The 21134-nt window shown below is 53.8% G+C and overlaps 1 protein-coding gene across 20 annotated transcripts in view; it reads right to left on the bottom strand.

Annotated features, from left to right (window-relative positions):
* The window catches only part of Dnm1 (dynamin 1), a 45453-nt gene that overhangs the window by 6113 nt on the left and 18206 nt on the right, over positions 1–21134 (bottom strand). For 12 of the 20 annotated variants that reach the window (XR_005873523.1, XR_005873522.1, XR_005873521.1 and 9 more), the window contains exons 10-19: positions 19725–19863; positions 14573–14659; positions 8847–8917; positions 8570–8621; positions 8346–8357; positions 5840–5953; positions 2322–2431; positions 1171–1282; positions 771–782; positions 90–260 (exon numbers count right to left, since the gene is read on the bottom strand). Coding sequence is in view for 14 of the 20 variants with exons in the window: in XM_040736932.1 (XP_040592866.1) it covers positions 90–260; positions 771–782; positions 1171–1282; positions 2322–2431; positions 5840–5953; positions 8346–8357; positions 8570–8621; positions 8847–8917; positions 14573–14659; positions 19725–19863 (880 nt within the window). In the remaining 6 variants the exon portion in view is untranslated. The remainder of the gene's footprint in view (positions 1–89; positions 261–770; positions 783–1170; positions 1283–2321; positions 2432–5839; positions 5954–8345; positions 8358–8569; positions 8622–8846; positions 8918–14572; positions 14660–19724; positions 19864–21134) is intronic. The other 8 variants (XM_040736933.1, XM_040736931.1, XM_040736927.1 and 5 more) reach the window with 3 other exon arrangements.

Below are 21134 nucleotides of genomic sequence, written 5' to 3' on the forward strand. Positions count from 1 at the left end.
TATATAGATAATACAGTAAGAAAAGATAAGCCAGCTGGCCACTTGGTCCCACACAACTACCCTGCACCCCCCAACAGCTACGGACATACATTGTTGATCATGAGGTGCATGATGGTCTTAGGCATGAGATCACGAACGGTCTTGTTGACAATGGCCATGTACGAGTCTACCAGGTTCCGGATGGTCTCCACCTGCCGCTCCAGCTGAGGGTCCATGGAGTGCATGAAGCTATCAGAGCCATTCTCCTCCGTCTCACTGGCCTGTTGTTGGGAACACAGGGCATCGGAATGGCAGGGCCTGTGCAATCAGACTCCCAGTGTCCCTAAGCCCTCAGCCCCTGCAAGGGTGCCTGCTGCACAGAGCACTGAGGACAGCTGGGACTCTAGGCTCACCACTGTGCCTCCCAGGACCCCAGACACCCCACGTCCAGCTTTGACTTGACTCTGACCCTGGTGGCTAGAATTCGTCCCCATTTCTCTGAAGTCAAACACGGAGGCCTGGTCTGAACAACTGACACTACAGAATCCTTGACGTCTCAGAAGAAGGCCCTCTTCAGTCTGGTGTTTGCTGCCATGACAACTTGGCTGTGGGTATTTGGTAACTGGTTGCGCATTCATGCTGGTGATACGTGTGCAGCGTGCTGTACGGCCACTGAGCCACACCCCACCATCGTTGGTCCTTCTACTAGGGTTCATCCCCATTTCTCAACCTATACATTGGAAAAGATCATCTCCAAGTTCCTTTACTTGGCAGGGGGAGGGCACACTTACTTTCTCCTTGTCCTGGAAGTCCACATCAGAGCCACAGAAGCCATATCAACATTGCCACCATGGCCACCAGGGAGAACATTTGAAATAGACAAAGAGAGAAAAACAGAGAGAATTTTTGTGAGCCTAGTGCAGTGTACCCAAACCCTAGTACCTGTAGACACTGCAGCAGTAACAGAGGGAGATGTGACAAGGTAACTTGAAGCCACCAGTGTATGGAAGTTCAGGAGATGCTCTCTGGCATCCGCTGGAGGGAAATGGGGAAGCCAGAGGGCTTTGTTCCAAACTCATGGAGGTAGCTTGCTCTTTGCATCAAATAAGGCCTCAGAACCTCTCAAAGCCTGGTGCCCTGGAACCCCCAGGGACAAGCAGCCGGCCCCTCCCCTCGCTCCACACCACTCACCCCAACACGCTCAGGGTACACGCCAGCCCTCAGGAAAGAAGCCTTCCAGCTGTCCACCTCCTCCTGCGTCTCACATGCCAGTTCCAGCTGCCGGTAATCCTTGTAGACATTCCTGCAGGACCGGGTAGGTGGGCAGGAAGATGAGGAGAAGCCCCACCCCGCTCAGGGGATGGGGACATGTGTGGGCTTTAGGGTATCCATCCCAGGCTTTCTTGTTGACTTTAGGCAAGGTCCCACCCCTCTTCAAGCCTCAGTGTTCGACTCCTGTCTGCTCTGGTCGTTGGGATGCTTCAAGGGACTGAAGTCAGGCATGGTGCACACTCTTAATGCCCTTACTCGAGGGGCTGGGGACTTAGTTCAGGGGTAGAGCACTTGCCTGGCAAGCATAAGGCCCTGAGTACGGTTCTCAGCTGGGGGACCGGGAGGGGAGACAAAGCCTGTACTCAGAGGCTGAGGCAGGACAATCTTCAGTTTGAGTCCAGCCTGGACTACTCAAATGAGACTGAGATCATCTCAAAACAGAAGGAAGGCTGTATAGTCAGGCAGTGCAACCCTGGCTTGGGTCTCAGGCCCCTTAGCACCCTCCCTGGCTTGGGTCTCAGGCCCCTTAGCACCCTCCCTGGCTTGGGTCTCAGGCCCCTTCAGCACCCTCCCTGGCTTGGGTCTCAGGCCCCTTCAGCACCCTCCCTGGCTTGGGTCTCAGGCCCCTTCAGCACCCTCCCTGGCTTGGGTCTCAGGCCCCTTCAGTACCCTCCCTGGCTTTTTGGAGACTTCCAGATGGCATCTGAGTAGGAAAGAGCCCATATCAGAGCCAGCCTGGAACTGGAGAAGTGAGGTCTAGTCCTAAGCCCATCCCAGAGGACACTGGGGCTTTAGATTTTTTTGTTTCTAGCTCCGGGCAGTGTTCTGTGCCAAGCAGACACTAGGTGAGAGGCTGTGAAACAAGGAGGGAGGGGACTCGCAAGGGGAGGGGAGAGGAGGGATGGGTAAGGGGAGGAGGGTGCCTAAACATGATCTGGCACTCGGGAGAAACTTAGCCGCTGTCTGAGGACAGGCCCCTGGATTTGTGAACCCCTTTTCTACACTGCAGGGTGGTTTGGGACTTGCAGGGGCTGGGGTCTCAGCAGCTCAGCCAGGGGCAAGCCAGGCACCTCTGCTCTGTGTTGAAGAGGGCAAAAATATGCTTGCTTGACATGAAGCCCTTCTCCACATCACGAAGCTTCAGATTGTCCACAGACAGCATGTACTTCTTCTCTTTCTCCTGTTGGGAGGGGCAGGAACGAGGGGTCAGTCTGGGCCGCCATGCCGTCACGCCTTAGAGTGTCCCATGTGGGTGAGCACCTGGGATTGTGAACGCTCAAAGTAGTCTTGGGCTCTAGTCCTTGCCACCACACGTGGTGCCATACCGTAAATCCTGGCCTTGGAGCCCTGACCCCGCCTGGGCTTCCCTACCCACCCCATGGCTCTCAAGCCAACCCTAGAGGCCATGTATATGTGCCATAGCTTGAGGGGCTGGGGAAGGCATTGAGGCAAAGGGGGTCTCCCTCATCTCACCCAAAGCAAGTTCTAGAGACAGGCCAGGCTGGGCCTCGGGCTGGGATGGCTTATATGAGGCTCTCTAGCCTCCAGCCTGGCTGCCTCTGACTTCATTTCCTGACTACAGAGATTGCGGGGGGGGGGGCTACACTAGCCCTGGAGGCTCAGCCCACTCCCCCTCTCCAGCCACCCATGTGTTACCAATCAGACACGCAGCACAAGCCTGGAAATTGTATGTCTGTGAGCACATGTGTGTGGCTGTGTGGTTGTTACAAGGCCAGGCAAGTCTGTCACCATTGTGTGCTCTTGTGTCTACGGGACATAGGTGCACGTATGCATTGGACCACGTGGTAATGTGACCGTGTTTGGCGACGTGGGTATGTGTGGCCATTGTGAACGGAACGTAAGACTAGGGAACGGAACGTCTTACATATGGTTTGCGTAGTGGCCCAGACATGGTGGTGTGTTCTTTTGTGGAGGACGTTATATAAATCTGTGGACAGATGCAGCTGTGTCTGTAGGCTCTGTATCCCAGGGGAAGGGTTCAGGGATCCTGGGAGGAGGCACCTCAGATGGGGCACCAGGAAGGAGGACAAGTTTCTGTTGCCTGTATCTCCTGGCCCACCCGTCCAACACCACCGGGCCTGTCTGGGCTTCGGATCTCAGGTGGGGGCTGGGTTTAGGAGGACCTTGCTTTCCCACCCTGGCGTCCATCTCCACCCCTCTGCCCCACACACCCGCCTGGCCTATGCAGCCACATAAAGCCCTCTTTATGCCAGGCGGGTGGCCCGGAGCCCCAGAGGGCGGCTGGGGGAGGAGAGGAGGAAGTTGCACACGCGGCCAGGGAACATCTGGAACCCATCTAGGGAGGCCGCCTTGTGCTCAGGGTTGGACACTAGGTAGGAGTGGCCTCCTCCCCCAGCCCTCCCTTCCTGCCGGCCCCCTCCCCAGGCCCCTCCTTCCAGCCCAGCTCCCGCTCACCCCTGCCACGTCAAAGGAGGCAGAAGGGGAGTCGGGAGCAGAGAGGGACCACGGCTGGCTGGCTGGGGCTGGGGGACATGGGAGCTGGGGCTGGGGGCATCGTCTCTTTAGGGGATGGGACCAAAGCTCCCACCGGATGGACAGATGCTGCCGCCTGGATGCACCAGAGGATACCTCCACTCCGTCTACCCAGTGTTTAGACTACCTGTTCAGGACTCCCAAATTGTACAGTAGTCTGCACATTGGTTAGGCTGGGCTGGGTTAGACCCTCGGCACCGTCGCTGGAGAGCCGCACCAACCCTGCTGTCTTCCAGAACCAGAGCCTGGACCTGGGACAGGGAGCTGTGGGGCACAGGGTGGGCTGGGAGGAGATGCAGAGCTATGGGACTGCCATCCTGTTATGGGGATAGTCGGGACAGTCGGGAGGTTGTGGTGATGGGGGAGGGCAGCGGAGGAAGACGGAGAAGATGGGGGGGGTTGTCGGAGCTGGTGATGTGGGTGATTGCCTGTCTGACAAGATGCTTCCCCAACCCAAAGACATGCGGCTGGGCAGAGGGGACCAAACCCCTGCCCAAGCCCAAACTCCAGATATCCTAGTGCAAAAAGGCGCTCACATCCAGACAATGCACTTCAGCACTCACACTCCAGAGCGGGGAGGCACACATCTGTGCACCCCAGCTTGAAAGCACACTCCCATGCCCAGACACACTCAAGTGCACGCGCTCACACTCAGACACGCAGCCTCACAATGGGAAGTCCCCTTCCCCCAGCTTCACCTCCCAAACACATACACATATTCTCAAATATCCCTCATTCACACTCTCTCCCACCCCACCCCACTCGGACACACAAGCACAGACAATGAAGTCACATGCAAACACACAAATGCACACCTAGGTGTTTACACCCCTAACACACTCACAACACCCCCCACAACACCCATGAGACACACACCACACACACACACACACACACACACACACACACACACACACACACGCACGCAGACCCCACCTCTCATATACTACTCAGTCAGATTCCGCATACGACCAAACTCAAATCTATACACGAAAGTAAAAAAAAAAAATCACCCTGAGTATATAGAAACCCCTTTCAGTTTGGTTCACCAGGGTAGCCAGATGAGGGGCCACCATCCCCATCCCCCAACTCTGTATAAAGGATCTTGGCTAGGGAACATGAGACCCGTGGGGGCTGCCTAAGGGGACTGCCAGGGTGACAGGGTAGGAAGCCACCTTCCAGCCCCACACCACCTCGTACTCCATCCCTTCCAGGGGCCCCTGGGCTCGAGGAGAGGCCAGGGTTGTGGTAATGAGGTCCAGATGGCTTGGCGCCCCCGCCAGTAACAGAGGACCCCGCCCAAGGTGGGGAGGTGGGGCCCCGTCCTGAGACAGGCTTGGAGGATAACAGTGATCAAGGAGGGAGCTTGGTGGCCCAAATCACAAGCCACCACTCTAAAATGCCACTACCCCACTGAGAACAGCCTGTTTCATGGCAGCCCCCTCAGGAGGAAGAGGGTCCCTTCCCCCACTCCTAGGCCAGCTGGAGTTCATTACCAAAACACCCCCTGTCACCGCCCCTCCTCTCGATGATGGTCACCTCTGGAATCCAGATGTGAAAGCCAAACAGACTCATTCTTAAAGGAGACCAGTAACTGGAGGGGAGTGGGGGGGCCTCTGGGTGCCCTAGGAGGCAGGGGGCTGTCCGTGGGGTGGCTCTGCAGCCATCATTGCTACTGGTCCCTTTGCCCTGGAGGTCTCCTGAGCAGCTTGCCTTGGTGGGCAGGAGCTGAGGGCACTTGAATGCAGGGGTTAACTGAGTGTCTGGCAGCTGGACATGTGTGTGTCATGGTCCTGTAGGGGCCACAGAGGAGGCGGCACGCCCTGGAGTGAGAAAACAGGAAGGCCACTGGGCTGCTGTGTCGGGGAGCAGCACCCAGCGCCCCTGCTCACCACGCCAGGGCGCTTCCATGCCTGCCACCCTCCCCTCCCGCCTGGGTGAGAGGGTACCTCCCTGGGTGTACACCCTGCCCTCATACCCGTCTTTTCAGGCGGCTGGGGTGTGGTCTAGCCCACTGTTGTCATCGACGGTGTGCTCTGAGCCCGGCCCTTGACAGCCAGTGGTCTCCACTCACCTCATCATCCTTGTACCAGGACAGGTTCTCTGCGGTCAGCACAAACCAGTACTCCTTGGAGCCTCCTTTCATGATCCCGATGTTGTTGATGGTCAGCCACCCCTTTCGAATAACCTGGGGCGGGGAGGGGCCAGGAGGTCAGTGGGCAGGGGCCAGGCTTCCCCATGGAGGATGGGACGAGGGAAGAGGCAGTCAAAAGCCCCCTCCCCAATTCTCTGAGGCCTGAATGGTCAGAGAAGGTGGGGGCCAGACCTGCCCTGGCTCGAACCACAAGTGGACAGAGCAGAAGACAGAAAAGCAGAAGGCAGTGGAGCAGGAGAGCCTCCTACAGCAGCCAGAGAGACGTGTCTGTGAGCCAAGGACGGCCGCTTTGATGGAGGGTGAGCTAGCTCCCTGTGGCTAAGAGTGTGCAAGCAGAGTTTGCCCTCTACTTGGGCAAGGTGACTCCAAGTGTCTCTTGAGGGTCTACTCTGACATGTGTTTCTTTCTTTCTTTTTTTTTTTTTGGTTTTTCGAGACAGGGTTTCTCTGTATTGTCTTGGAAGCTGTCCTCGAACTCACAGAGATCCACCTGCCTCTGCCTCCCGAGTGCTGGGATTAAAGGTGTGCGCCACCACCGCCCGGCCTGACATGTGTTTCTGAGCTGAGAACTCTGCGTTCACCGCGCTTCTCCCGCTTTGCCTGGCCCTTTGGCATCTGCTCAGAGTTCCGTGGTGAGCCGCCCTCCCTGCCCCCCACGTCAGTCATGAGCACAGCAATGACCTCTGATCAGTCTCCTCTGTTTGCTTCTGTAACAGGGACTGCAATGTTAATCTCTCTCTCTCTCTCTCTCTCTCTCTCTCTCTCTCTCTCCCTCCCACCCTCCCTCCTTCTCCCCTCTCCCTGTGGGGAAAGGAAGAAGAGGATATCATCCACTTATGCAAACTTCCCAGCTAATGCATGAATTTTCCTGTATCCCTTATCACCTTGCATAGCTCTGGGCAGTCAGGGACTGATGAAAAATGCTTTGGTGTCATGAATAAATGACCGCTAAGCTGTGACAGTCCCCAGAGCAGCTGGAAGAGGAAGAGCCAGCCACACGTTGTCCAGGGCTGAACTTCCTACCAAAAGCTCAGAATAACCAGCAAGAGCCCACTTTCACAGCAGCAAGTAGTCTATCCCCAAACATCACACAGACCTTGGACACCTCCATCAAGGTTAGGACCGGGCCCGGGCCCGGGCCCTGGCAGTAATTCTGACAGAGGAGGAAAGGCTTGCTTCTGTTTCCTCTCGGCCCTGACCTCACTGGATGCTTCTCTGACCCATGGGGCCTGGGGCTGGTGGCATAGCCCTGGAGGCTCTCCTGACCCTCTCAGGCTTTAAGAACCTCACTGAGAATTTAAATCACACAATCTATCAATGTCTGAGCAGAGGGGCAACAGCACTGCTTTGGTCAGTTAGCAGGGCTGCAGGAGCCAGGCACCCTGCCGACGCTCTCCCACCCTCTGGGGGGATCTCTCAACGCCTCGCCTGTGGAGCTGAGCTCCCTCCTGTCCCAGGTCTCACCCTCTGCTTCCTGACCTACTTACAGCCTTTGCCCTCCTAACCCCACCCCCTCCCCTGCTCACCTAACTCTCCTAGGTCTAGAGCCCCTGAGGTAGAGGTTCCCTCAGAGGCCCAACCGGGGTCCTGTCTATAGGTCTGGGTCTCCAAGGGGCGAGGGAGGGATCTGGGCGCTGTCTGAGCTGTGTCTGAGATACAGCTCTGTTACATCTTCATTCTTTAGCACCCGCTGCTCTGGGACCTGGGATCTGGGGCCAGAGATAGCCAAGATTCAGATATTTAACCAATCACAGCCTTTGGAAACTATGTGGGAACTGCCGAGGATCCCAGAGGATCCCAGAGGATCCCAGTACTCATGTGTACGGCTGAAGCCCAGCAAGGGCTACCGAGAAGAGCTGTTTCTGCACAAGCCAGGTTGGGGGGGGACTGGGCTCGTGATTTTTCATCATCTCCTAACTCTCCATTGGAGGTCATTGTCAGCTTCTTTAAAAATGTGCCTGTCTCGCCGGGTAGTGGTGGTGCATGCTTTTAGTCCTAGCACTGGGGGAGGCAGAGGCAGGCGGATCTCTGTGAGTTCAAGGCCAGCCTGGCCTACATAGAGATTTCCTGGACAACCTCCAAACAAAGCAATACAGAGAAACCCTGTCTTGAAAAAAAAAAAAAAGAGGTGCCTGCTCGTATCCACTCACCCAAACATTCATCTCACAGACATTTAAAGTGCGCCTACCTAGCACGGGGCCCACCCATCCCCACGCAGTCCATCTCTGCCCGCAGCAGGTGCTTGGCCTGTGCACACTTATGGATGGGTGGATGGGACTGTGCGCATGGCTGGGCCTTCTCTGCCCTGCGAGCAGGCGTGGAGTCCACGTGCTGGTATGTCCAAGGTGCCCAAGCCGAAGGGTACCCTCTGCCCACGTGCAGATCCCCATCACCAATGAGACTCCACCTCCCCTCCTGGTACTCACCAGAATCTCATCCTGCAAAGAGGTAACCATAGCAACCGCGAGAAGCATTGGGGAGAGAGGAGAGAGGATTACTGAGGCAGAGTGGGAAGCTTGTGGCTGGCAAATGACGGACAGGCTCTCTGGCCCCCATGGGACCCCTCCCCTTGGGAGGGGGAGGTTTCCTCAGAGCTCCAAGTCCATCCCGAACCCTCCACCCCTCGGATTGGGGCACTGGGGCCACTCACCTGGTTCCCTGAAGTCTTCTTCTTGTTCATCTGGTTGCTCCTCTGCTGAGCACTAGTGGGGGCAGAAGGAGGAGTCTCAAAACTCTCAAGAAGCCCAGAACCACTGCTCATGGGGGCACAGAACTTAGAGGGCTACGTTGGAAGAACTGGGATCTAATGCACACGTGTGCACATGTATATACATTTGTGCCCGGACACACACACACACACACACACACACACACACACACACACACACACACACACGGGGCCACCCCACAGCCCTGGGGGCACTCACTTGGCAAAGCCTATGAAGTCTTCGTGGTTGGTGTTCATGTAAGCCAGCTCAATGTCGATGAGAAGCATGACCTTCAGAGGTCCACAAGTCGGTGAGCACATAGAAAAGATGCCACAAAGTTTAAGCATGCCTGACAAGCTAGGAGAGAGATACTCTCAGCACACTTAGAAGGTTAGCACCCATAGTAAGTAAGAAGTCCCTACAGTCAATAACTGAAAGACCAAAGAAACAGAGGCCAGAACAGCCAAAGAACATGGATGATGTTTCACAGAAGACATGCTAACAGCCAATGAGAATACGGAAGAACTGAAACCCATTATTATATGTAATTAATATATGCTAGCAAAACCTTTAAAAAAAGCCAGGGGGTGATGGTACATGCTTTTAATCCCAGAACTCAGGAGGCAGAGGCAGGTGGATCCATGAGTTCGAGGTCAGCCTGGCCTACAGAGCAAGTTCCAGGACAGCCAGAGTTACACAGAGAAACCCTGTCTCAAAAACAAAACAAAAATCTGTACAATTTGTTCACCCTTGTTCATAATGAGCTCTTAGATAACACAATAAGATCCTTCTTAACCCTAACAAATAATAAGTATTGATAAAGGGTCAGGATAGGCACATGCATAGGAAGATGGAACTGTAATTCTTTTCTTTTTTTACTTTGTAAAGATTTATTGATTATTATTTATGTTGTGTGCATGGAAGTTTTGCCTGCATTTGTGTATGCGCACAATGTGCATGCAGTGCCCACTGAGGCCAGAAGAGGGCATCAGATTCCCCCTTAAACTAGAGTTACTGGGGTTGTGAGTAGCTTCTGTAAGCAGTTAGTGCTCTTCACTTCTGAGCCATCTCTCCAGCCCCAGAATTGCAATACTTATTTTTTTAACGATTTATTTATTTATTATGTATACAGTGTTTTGTCTGCATGTATGCCTCTAGGCCAGAAGAGGGCACCAGATCTCATTATCGATGGTTGTGAGCCACCATGTGTTTGCTGGGAATTGAACTCAGGACCTCTGGAAGAACAGTCAGTGCTCTTAACCTCTGAGCCATGTCTCCAGCCCCGCAATACTTATTTTTGTACTGCTAAGGTACCTACATAAGTGAGGCAACAGATACCACCGATAGTAATTAGTGTAATTTTGTGGAGGACAGTTCAGTAATTCTTAACATTAAAATGAGCACACACCTTTCTATAATTATAGCTCAGATAAATTCATTAAATAATCAAAGATATAGATGCCAGAATGTTTAAAGCATGTAAAGTTTTCCCCTTTTGTTTGTTCTTTTTCATTTTCTTCTTCTTCCGTCTTCTCCTTCCCTCCTCCTCCTCCTTTATCTTCCTCTTCTTCTCTGAGATAAGCTATTGATGTTTGCTGCATAGGCTAGACTTGAACTCCTAGATTTAAGTGCTCCTCATACCTCAGTCTTCCCAGTAGCAAGGGCAATAGGCCTGTGTCAACATTCTTGGCTGTGGCATAATTTGTAATGGAAGAAAACCGGGAACAAACTAATGGCCACCAGAAAATGAAATAGATTAGGGTGACCTGAGAATGAAAGACATTAGCTGGGCGATGGTGGCGCACGCCTTTAATCCCAGCACTGGGGAAGCAGAGGCAGGCAGGTCTCTGTGAGTTCAAGGCCAGCCTGGTCTACAGAGTGAGTTCCAGGACAGCAAGGGCTACACAGAGAAACCCTGTTTCAGAAAGCAAAACCAAAACCAAAAAAAAGAAAGTCTCTCCATGTTCAAAAGCATAGGAACATTCTAGGCTGTGATGGGGAACACACACACACACACACACACACACACACACACACACACACGCACACAGCAGATTCTGAGAGGTAAAGGTGTCTTTGCGTTTTGTATTGTGAGACAGGGTCTCAGCAGCTCAGTCTGGCTTCAAACTCCTATGTAGCCGAGGATGACTTTGAATGCCCAAATCTCCTGCTTCCACCTCCTGAAAGCTTGGATTCCAGGCAAGTACCACCATCTCCAGCACTGACTCTCGATGAGAGCGGCTGCTGGGTCCTGCCCCGAGTCTGCTCCTCCCTGTGGAGCCTGAAGCCTGTCTGTCCTTCCTGAGACCCACATTCTGCAAAGGAAGCATTTCTGCCCACAAAGGACTAGTGAAGTCACATTAAGATGAAGTGAGTCACTTGCCCAGCATGTCAAAGGCAGTCAGTGGATGTTAAGTAGTGCAATTATTGTCAAGAAAGAAAAACAGAGCCGGGCATTGGTGGCCCACGCCTTTAATCCCAGCACTCGGGAGGCAGAGGCAGGCGGATCTTTGTGAGTTCGAGACCAGCCTGGACTACCAAGAGAGTTCCAGGACAGCCTCCAAAGCCACAGAGAAACCCTGTCTCGAAAAACAAAAAAAGAAAGAAAGAAAAACAGAAAAAAAAGAGAGAGAAAGAAAAAGACATGACGGACAGCAAGAATATGATTCCTAGAGACAGAGGTGAAGCTGGGGGTGTGGCTCTAGTGACAGAGGGTGTGGCTCTGGTGACAGAGTCCTTGCCTAGCACAGAAGAGGTCCTGGCTTCAGTCTTCAATCCCCAACACTACAAAGATTGGGCATGAAGGCCAGGCGTTGGTGGCACACGCCTTTAGTCCTAGCACTCGGGAGGCAGAGGCAGGTGGATCTCTGTGAGTTCAAGGCCAGCCTGGTCTACAGAGCGAGTTCCAGGACAGGCTCCATAGTTACTGAGAAAGTCTGTCTGGAAACACAAAAAAACAAAAAATAACAACAACAACAAAAGACAAATAATTTAAGCCCGGTGTTGGTGGCGCATGCCTTTAATCCCAACACTCAGGAGACAGAGGCAGGCAGATTTCTGTGAGTTCAAGGCCAGCCTGGTCTACAGAGCAAGTGCCAGGATAGACTCCAAAGCCACACAGAGAAACCCAAAAAGAATTGAGCATGGTGACTTATTCCTGTAATCTGAGTACTGGGGGAGGCAGAGGTTCATGTTTATTCTCTGCTACATAGTGAATTCAAAGCCGCCTGAGCTATATGTCTTCACACACACACACACACACACACACACACACACACACACACACACACACACACCTTAAAGGGGGAGGCTTGAGGGAAAGATAGGAAGGGTTGGATGGAGGAGGAGATAAGAAGGGGGGACACTGGGCAGCAACACGCAGAAGCGATTTTGTGGAGGAGGTAGGTCAGGTGCCTGAGAACCATGTGTTGCCATGGTACACATGGAGGCCAGGGGACAGCCTCGAGTGTCCTTCCTGACCTTCTACCTTGTTTACCACTGCACACACCAGGCTAGCTGGACTTTGGGCTCCACCCTCCTCTCTTTTGAGGGAAGTTGTCAAGACAGGGTCCCTCTAGGTGGTCCTGGCTGGAACTTGCTATGTAGACCAGTCTGGCCTCAAATTCAGAGAGACCCTCTGGCCTCTGCCTCCCAAGTGCTGGGACTAAAGGTGTGTCATCACCCCCAGCTTTCTTCAGTCGCCTGAACTCCACCTGGCTGTGGGGCCTGGGATTACAGGTGTACTCCACCTTGTTGTGGACCCTGGGATTACAGGTGTACACCACCTTGCTGTGGACTCTGGGATTACAGGTGTACTCCACCTTGCTGTGGACCCTGGGATTACAGGTGTACACCACCTTGCTGTGGGACCTGGGATTACAGGTGTACACCACCTTGCTGTGGGATCTGGGATTACAGGTGTACACCACCTTGCTGTGGGACCTGGGATTACAGGTGTACACCACCTTGCTGTGGGACCTGGGATTACAGGTGTACACCACCTTGCTGTGGGATCTGGGATTACAGGTGTACACCACCTTGCTGTGGGACCTGGGATTACAGGTGTACACCACCTTGCTGTGGACCTGGGATTACAGGTGTACACCACCTTGCTGTGGACCCTGGGATTACAGGTGTACACCACCTTGCTGTGGGACCTGGGATTACAGGTGTACACCACCTTGCTGTGGACTCTGGGATTACAGGTGTACACCACCTTGCTGTGGGACCTGGGATTACAGGTGTACACCACCTTGCTGTGGGATTACAGGCGTACACCACCGCGCCTGATCCCCGTGGGCTCCACTCACGTCCCCACACTGTGTAGCAGACGCTTCTCCATGGAGCTCCAGCCCTGGTTTCTATTTTCTTTGTTCTTTTGTTCTTGGCTTTTTGTCTGTTTGTTTTGAAACAGGGTCTATGTATGCTGTCTAGGTTGGCTTCAAGCTTCTGACCCTCCCGCCTCACCTCCCAGGAATCTGGAATTATATTGCTCATGAAGGCATCTGGCATAATAAGGGTTGAAAAACATGCAGGCACATCTCTATGAGTTTGAGGCCAGCCTGGCCTACTTAGCGACTTCCAGGCTAGCGACGTAGTGAGACCCTGTTTTGAGCCTACAGAGGTCTAGAACAGGCCAGAATATCTCTGCTCTTCCAGACCCAAAGGTAATAACATCTGGAGTCTAAATTTGTGAATGAATGAATATTTCATAAGTGGAGAGGCAAAAGGAGCAGTGTCTGTGAGGAGCATAAGGCTAGCTAGAGTCATAACAAACAAACAGGGAAAGGCCTCCAGGGAGACGGCTGGACAGACTGCCAGAAAGCCAAGGAAGCCCGACAGACTAAGAAGAGATCTGGTGCAGTGTTGCACACCTGTAATCCAAGCGTTCCACAGGATGAGGCAGGAGGACCATGGGTTTGTGGCCAGCCTGGGCTACACAGTGAGGTTCCAGTTGGCGGGTGAAGGGAAGAGAGGGAGGAAAAGGAGGAAGGGAGAAAGGAAGGGATGGACAGAAGGACGGACAGGAGGGTCAGAAGGGACAGGGAAGAGGAGAACATGGTGGGAACGCAGAGTGTGGGACTTGGGAGTGTGCGTTAGCATGTGCTTGGTCCTGCGTTCAGTTCCTAGGACCACTAATAAAAATATGGGTGGTACCATTGCCGTATGATCCTGAGTATACACCCCAAAGAACAGCAAGCAGGGGCCTGAGTATCTGTACAGCCGTTCATATTAGCAAGATTATACCTAACAGCCAAATGATGGCAGAGAGAGGCTGAGAGATGGCTCAGTGATTAATAGTACTGATTGCTCTTCCAGAGGACCCTGGTTCAATTCCCAGCACCCTCAGTGCAGCTCATAACCACCTGTAACTCTAGTCCCAGGGGATCCAATGCCCTCTTCTGGCCCCATGGGTGACAGGCACAAAAATGATGCACAGACATAAACACAGGCAAAACACCCACACAGAGACTTTTTTTTAAGTGGAAAAGACTTCAGTGGATAAACAAAAACGCAGTGTATAATCCACAGAATATTATTTAAGTATTTAAAAAGGAATATTCTGGTAGATGCTACAGTGTTTTTGGATAAACCTTGAAGGCATTAGGCAATGTGAAACAGTCAGACACCAAAGGACTGAAACACTGTATGATTTTACACGGGAACACAGGTAAATTCATAGAGACAGAAAGAAAGGTGTCTGCCAGGCAGGGAGGGGACTGTTTATGACAAGCACAAGGTCAACTTTTCAAGATTCAAAGCCTTTTGTGGATGGTGGCAATGGTACCATGATGTCAAGGTACTCACCATCACTGAATGGGGCCCTTCAAAAATGGCTAAAACCACCCACTTTGCATTAACTATATCGTCCCATAAGAAGACAGACAGAAAGGATAAGGGAGCTATTTTGAAAAGATGAATGGAGACGGAGACTGTGGGCTCACCTGCTCCTTGGTGCGGCCCTCGCGTTCCCGGATGTGAGTGGTCACAATGCGTTCCATCTCCTCCCTAAGTCGCGGGTATTGCTGGAGCTGGATAAGGGCAGGAGGAGAGAGAGCCACGTACACACAGGGCCTGGGCATCAGACACCCAAACCCCACCTGAGTACAGGGACCCAGGGGTGTGGGGTGGGAGATATGGGTGGGAATGCCAGCCAGGCCAAAAAGAGAGCCCTGGAGCCCCAGGAGGCTGCTGGTACCAAGCCATGGTCATTCCTTTTACCCAAGTGTGGATTCCAAATGTCGATTTAAGGGTCTTCCTGGTGCCAGGACCATCTTTGCTGGCCCACCTGGGCAATTTCGGGGGCAAGGGACCATCTCCATGGGGAGCACTACAGAAAGAGCTGGCTATGGTGGCCGCCATCTTGACAGTGGCCATCTTGAAGACCGACCTGGCAGATGGAGGCCTTTGTGGCATCCTTAGTTTCCAAGGCTTTCACTGACCCTCCGGGTGACCCTTGCCTTCCTAAAGGCTTTGAGTGACAGCCGGGTGAGGAACCAGGCAAGGAGCAGCCTCCAGAGAGCGATCCAGGAGAAACCGGGAAGGGCAGGGCCCACGGTGCCAGTCAGCCTCCTGAGCCAGGCTGGGGACAGGCAGTGGTCCTCGCCGGAAGTGGGGAGGGGGCAGTTACAGGAGGGACACAGCAGTCACACAGAGGACATGCAGGGGCTCCCGGCACAAGCATGTAGGAGCACAGGGGACATGCAGAGGCAGTGTGTCAGCAGCATGAGCAGTACCCCGTGGGGGCCTGGCTGGGCCCTGGGCCACTTGGCCTCCCCAACCCAGTCCTGCCTCCCTTAGTGCGCGTCTCTGTCTGCCACCGCCATCTCAAGCTACGTCTGCCCGCTCTGACACGAAGCAGACCCAGTGGGGCCTGCTGTACTCTGCACAGCCAAGGATGGCCCTGAACTCCTAGGAACCCTGCCCTCAGCCCAGGCAGGTTTTGGACAAAGCCCAGATGACTTACTTTGCTCTAGCTTCTCTTAGACGCCACCTCTTCCTGAAAGCCTGCCCAGATTGAGGACTAAGAGCTAAGTTGGGGCCTCCCTGGGCTACCTCAACCTCTCTCATCTATCTGGGTAGTAATTGTCCCCCAGGGCTGTGGCAGGGCTGGGCACTACCTGCGCACAGAGAGGGCATGTTGGAGGAATGAGGAAATGGATGGTAGATGAATGTCTTTGCCCTCCCTGCCGGGTGAGGAGGCAGAGCCTCCTCCGTCCCCTGGCTTGGAAACAAGTCCGTTAGACAGGGCTTTTCAGTGAGCTCTGAAGGCGGGACCCACCCACCAAGAACATCTTCCCCACGGGGAGCTTGGACAGGCCCTGGTCCCACTTTCCAGCCTGCGCTGGGTCAAGAAGCTTAGGGATCCTGTGGGAAGACATCCATGCACTCTGTGCCTGACTCTGAGGGCAACAGAAGGCCAAGAGGGACGGTCAGGGTGGACAGGAGGACGGGGATAGGGAGAGGAGCTCAGGAGCCTCATCCAGGGAAGGCTGGCTTGGGAGAATCCCACATTCAACCTTCCCATGGCTGTGACACCGGCTGTGGCAGCCTAGCACGAGGGTCTGAGGCAGGAGGACCAGCCTGAAACCTGGGACTCAGAAATGCTGGCTGGAGGGGTCTGCTGCTCTGTGTGGTTCTCTGTGTGTAGCCTCTGAGTATGGGTAGAGATTTGGAATTGAGTCCCAGTCACCAGGCCTTTGAGGTGGTCAGAGCGAGGCAGCTTCCAGAGCAGGGGTGGGGGTGGGGTTGGGAAGGGCGGAGCAATTTGCCAAAAAAAGCATGGCCAGCTCCCTGCTAAGCGCCTAGATCTACATTTCTCAAGTTTTCCACATGTCCCGTACAGACAGGGCAGCCTCAGCTCCCTCAAGAAGTTCTGTTCCTGCCAGCATCTTTTTCCATTCTGGCTGCCTCATAGCTCTGCCAGGACTTTTACCCAGTTTTTAAAATGGGTCCTTGGCTAGTTGCAGTAGCCAGCCTGGGTCCCATTGGTTTGGGGGGGTGGTCAGGGATGAAGTCCTGAAGCCACAAAGGCTTGGTTTAAAGCCCAGCCCTGCCTGCTGACTGCCAAGTTTTCCTCTAAGCGCCAAGCGTGGTGTGCTTCTGTTCTTATCCTATGCCTAACATCAAACTCTCAGCTGTGTCCAGAGTTTATATATATATATATATATATAAAACCCCAGCAGGGCTAGGAGAAACACCAGACTTCTGTCAGGAGTGGTTTAGAAAACACAGGTATTAAAACCAAAAAACTCACAAAGCTGGGCATTGGTGGCGCACACTTTTAATCCCAGCACTGGGGGGTGGGGTGTGGGCCAGGCAGGCGGATCTCTGTGAGTTCCAGTCCAGCCTGGTCTACAAGAGCTAGTTCTAGGACAGCCTCCAAAGCCACAGAGAAACCCTGTCTCGAAAAACAAAACAAAAAAATGAAGAAAAGGAAAGTGACTGTTTGAGGTTACATGACAAAGTACGGCTCTCCCCTAAGACCAACGCTCTCTGTGAGGCAAACTCCCTAATCACAGGAGGCTCAATAACCACTAAGGAATTAATGTGAGCTAGAGACAGCCCTGTGTCCCTTTCCCTCTTTCAAAACAGTGGTTAGCCCAGGGTAAATATGACTTTGGAGTTTCAGTGTTCAATGCTTACTAACTTCCCCTCAAAATGCTACATAACATTCTTTTCTGAGACGTGTTTTCCACGCTCCCTTCCAGTCACAGAGGGACCCGTGAACAGAAGCACACAGCCTGCCTTGCCTCTTTCCTTTTGAGACAAGGTCTCATGTAGCCCAGGCTGGCCTCTTACTATGTAGCAGAGAATGACCTTGACCTCATGATCCTCCACCCACTGCAGCTGGTCTGCTTTATACTGTGGATTGCCTCCGGATGGGCCTATGGATTGCTTTAGAGGTCTTTATACTGTGGATTGCCTCCGGATGGGCCTACGGATTGCTTTAGAGGTCTTTATACTGTGGATTGCCTCCGGATGGGCCTATGGATTGCTTTAGAGGTCTTACCATTCACAGTTACTGCTCCCCTTTCAAGGGCTGCAGCTCAGCAAAGCATTCTACAGCTTTGGAGTGTTTGTATCTAGCTGCCTGTCTTCTAGGAATCTAACCCTGAGGAGACCATCCAAGAGAAGGAAGCATACAGGACCTTCACACACAAAGGCGATCACTGCCAGGCTATTCCTGTGTGCACCTGAACGTGTGTTACGTTCCTGCGCAGGCAGAGGTCAGTGCTGGGTGCCTCCTCAGCCCCTCTCCACCCTATGTTTAAGATGGACTCTCTAACTAGACCTGGAGCCACCATTTGGCTTGTGGCTGGCAGGCGCCCGGGATCTGCCGGTCTGTGCATGTTTCTTCATCTGGGTTTCCATGTGGGCACTGGGGATCCGAACCCAGGCCTTCCTGCTTGCGTGGCAAACACTTTACCAACTGAACCAACTTCCCCAACCCCTGTTTCTTTATGGTATTTAAAGATAGAGACTAAATGTTTGACAAAGGGAAAATGGTTAGGCAAATTCATTTAATTGCCTCTTGTGTCATGTTTTTATAGAGAGAGTCGGGAGGTGGCGCACGCCTTTAATCCCTGTACTTCAGAGGCAGAGGCAGAGGCAGAGGCAGAGGCAGAGGCAGAGGCAGGTGGATCTCTGAGTTTGAGGCCAGCCTAGTCTACTGAGTGAGTTCCAGGACCGCCAGGACTGTTACACAGAGAAACCCTGTCTCAGCAAAAAAAAATGTTTATATAGGCTATGTAACAATTCCACTCAGAATGTGTAGAATGAGAAAAGCAATATATGGGTTCCGTATCAGCATGGTTAAAGTAAACAAGCCAATTATGTTGCAGAAATAGGGGAGTTTTTGAAATTATTTGACTGTATTAATAAAGTGTGTGTGGGCATACAATCGCAGAGAGCGCTTTACCCACTGAATCACCTGGCCAGCTCATGAATACGCAAGTTTTTAAGGTGGACGTGGTGGCCCATGCCTTCAATCCTAGGGCTCAGGAGGCTGAGCCAGGGGGGCTGCCATAGAGTCTAGGTCAGCCAGGGCCGGAGAGAGAGGCTACATCTCAAAAAAGGGAAGAGGGGGCAATAGATGGGAGGAGGGGAGGACAGAAAGGAGGGGGGAAGAGAAGAGAACAATGAAGAAACAAAAGTGCTTGTCGGTAGGGTTCTGGGTACACAGACCTGGCACCCTTTCTGCCATGGGCTGAGCCCAAGAGTCAGGGCCTGGAGACACAGGGCCTCCACAGCACAGCGCCCAGAGAAAAGAGCTGGGTGACGCTTACTAAACCCGCAGTGAAGGCTCGTGTGTGCTCCACACACACACCTCTGCTCAGGGTTCAGCTCACTGCTGGGGGCCGGGACAGCACAGGAATTCTGGCAAAGCTCCCACTGCCGATGGGAGCCAAAAGCAAGCACTGCTTTGGACAATCTGGCTAGACATCCTCAAGGTGGCCAAACGTGGACAGATAAGAAAAAGGCATTGCAAAGGTTACAGACAACTCAAAAGAGGCTCCCATGTCTGACTCACACAGACTGTACCGAGCAGTCCAACACACGTTAGGGCAGATTGGTTTTGAGGTCCTGGGGTGGCTCTCCTATCCTGTCCCCAGAGGCCCCGACCCTGGGCCCTCTTCCTGAGTCTAAGTGCCCCTCTACTTTTCCTTGACCTGTACGGTCACCTGTAAAGCAAGAATAATGATGCTATCCTCTTAGAGATGTTGAGAGAGCTAAGTCAGAAGGTAAGGCCAGCACTCAGTCCACTGAAGCACAGAGCAGCTGCTCAATAAGCAGCCACCACCTGTCATGGCTGTGGAATCACCCTTACTGACGGACAGGAGAAACGTGGGGTGGGGTAGAGCCCTTCCGATAGGGACAAGGGTCTGATAGGATGCTAAGTGAAAGCAGTCCAGAGGTTACAAGACAGCAGGAAGTCTCAGGCCAGGGACTGCCTGGCCTGAATGGGTGCCTGGGTCCCAATGGGGAGCCAAGAGGCCATCACATCTGCTAGGCAGATGGTTCTGCCCCTGGGAAGCCATAGCCACCGGGAAGGGGTGACGGCCGGGCCCAGCCCCTCCCAGGCGGCCGCCATACCTTTTCGCTACACTTTCTGATGGTGGACGTGAGTTCACTGACTACCATGTCCACACACTTGATACTGGGCTCTTTAAGCTTCTGCACCTGCTTTTTCACTGTGGCTTCAAAAGCGAGGTCAGGTGTGAAGAGGCCCGTCCTGCACCCGAGGAGGAGGAGGAGGAGGAGGAGGAGGAGGAGGGGGAGGAGGAAAGGAGGACGGGAGTGAAAGCCAGGCGGCCGGGCTCAGGGGTGGGTGAGGATGGCACAGGCATGGGGGAAAGAGAGAGACACCAACAAAGAGAGAGAGAGAGAGAGAGAGAGAACAGAAGACAACATGAGCGTGGGACCCAGCCCCCCACCTCTCCCGGGGCTGCCCCTGCCAGGTGCTGCCAAACACCCCCTCCCTCGGGGCCCTGGGGTCATGGCCAGAAGCGTCAGGGACCAGAGACCCCTGTTCCGAGAGAGCCTTCCCCAGTTCAGACCCCTCCATCCCAGGGATGCCCCCGAGGAATCACTCAGCAGCACCAGGCCGGCCTGCTCTTCTCCGTGCCTCTTTCCTCTATGGCCGTGGGTCCTCCTAAGGGCCTGACCCAGAGCAGGACTGAGCCACACATCCTGTCCAAACCTGGGCTGTTGGGCGCCCCCTTTGTGCTTCTGTCTGACTCAGAAGCCCAGCCCCATCACTACCTCTTGCTAGGCTGTGCTGTGTCTAGCTGCCCGGCTGCCCTCTCTCTGCTTGCACAGTCTAAAACAGACAAAGCCACCCGGAGCTTCGGAGCGGCAGCGAGACCCTCCTTGCCTACCCCTAAGGGGCATCCCTCTTACTCCTAGCAGGCGTGTGGGAACCTGGAAAGACAGAAGGCCAGAGAAGAGCAAAGACAGAAAGAGGAGGGGTGGTGGCCGAGAGAGGCCAAGGCAGCAGTGGGGGAGGGGAGGCCTGGGGTGGAATCAATGAGCCCTGGACTTAAGAGTCCACAGCCTCTGCTCCCAGTAACGGCTGTCCCGCTTCCTGCGAGACAGACAGACCCCTGGGTAAGTTACTCGGTGTCCTGAGCTCAGTTTCCCCGCTGTGGGAAATGAGCACCGTCCTCCAAGCCCTGCCTTCCTGGGCAGTTCTGTGAGGCTGGCAGGAGACAGCTCTATCCCTGGGAAGCCGGGTGTGAAGGAAGGAGATGGAGTGCCTGAGTGACAGTCCCCAGAGCAGAGTGGAAGGATGGAGAGATGAAGACACCAGGGTACCTGCCAGTCCTGGGCCCTCTGCACTGTCCTGGCTGCTCAGGTTCCCGCAAAGCGCCCCGGAAGGTCCTGTCCCTCACAAGTCCCCAGGCTGAGGCCCCCCAAGACCCTCCTAGGGTTTTGGAAGGTTACCCCACTTCCATGGGCAAGGCAGAGGCCAGGGTTCCCTCAAACACCACTGTTTCTAGGCCA

Source organism: Mesocricetus auratus, unplaced genomic scaffold (assembly GCF_017639785.1).
Source record: "Mesocricetus auratus isolate SY011 unplaced genomic scaffold, BCM_Maur_2.0 Super-Scaffold_100172, whole genome shotgun sequence".
In the NCBI taxonomy this organism is placed as follows: domain Eukaryota; kingdom Metazoa; phylum Chordata; class Mammalia; order Rodentia; family Cricetidae; genus Mesocricetus; species Mesocricetus auratus.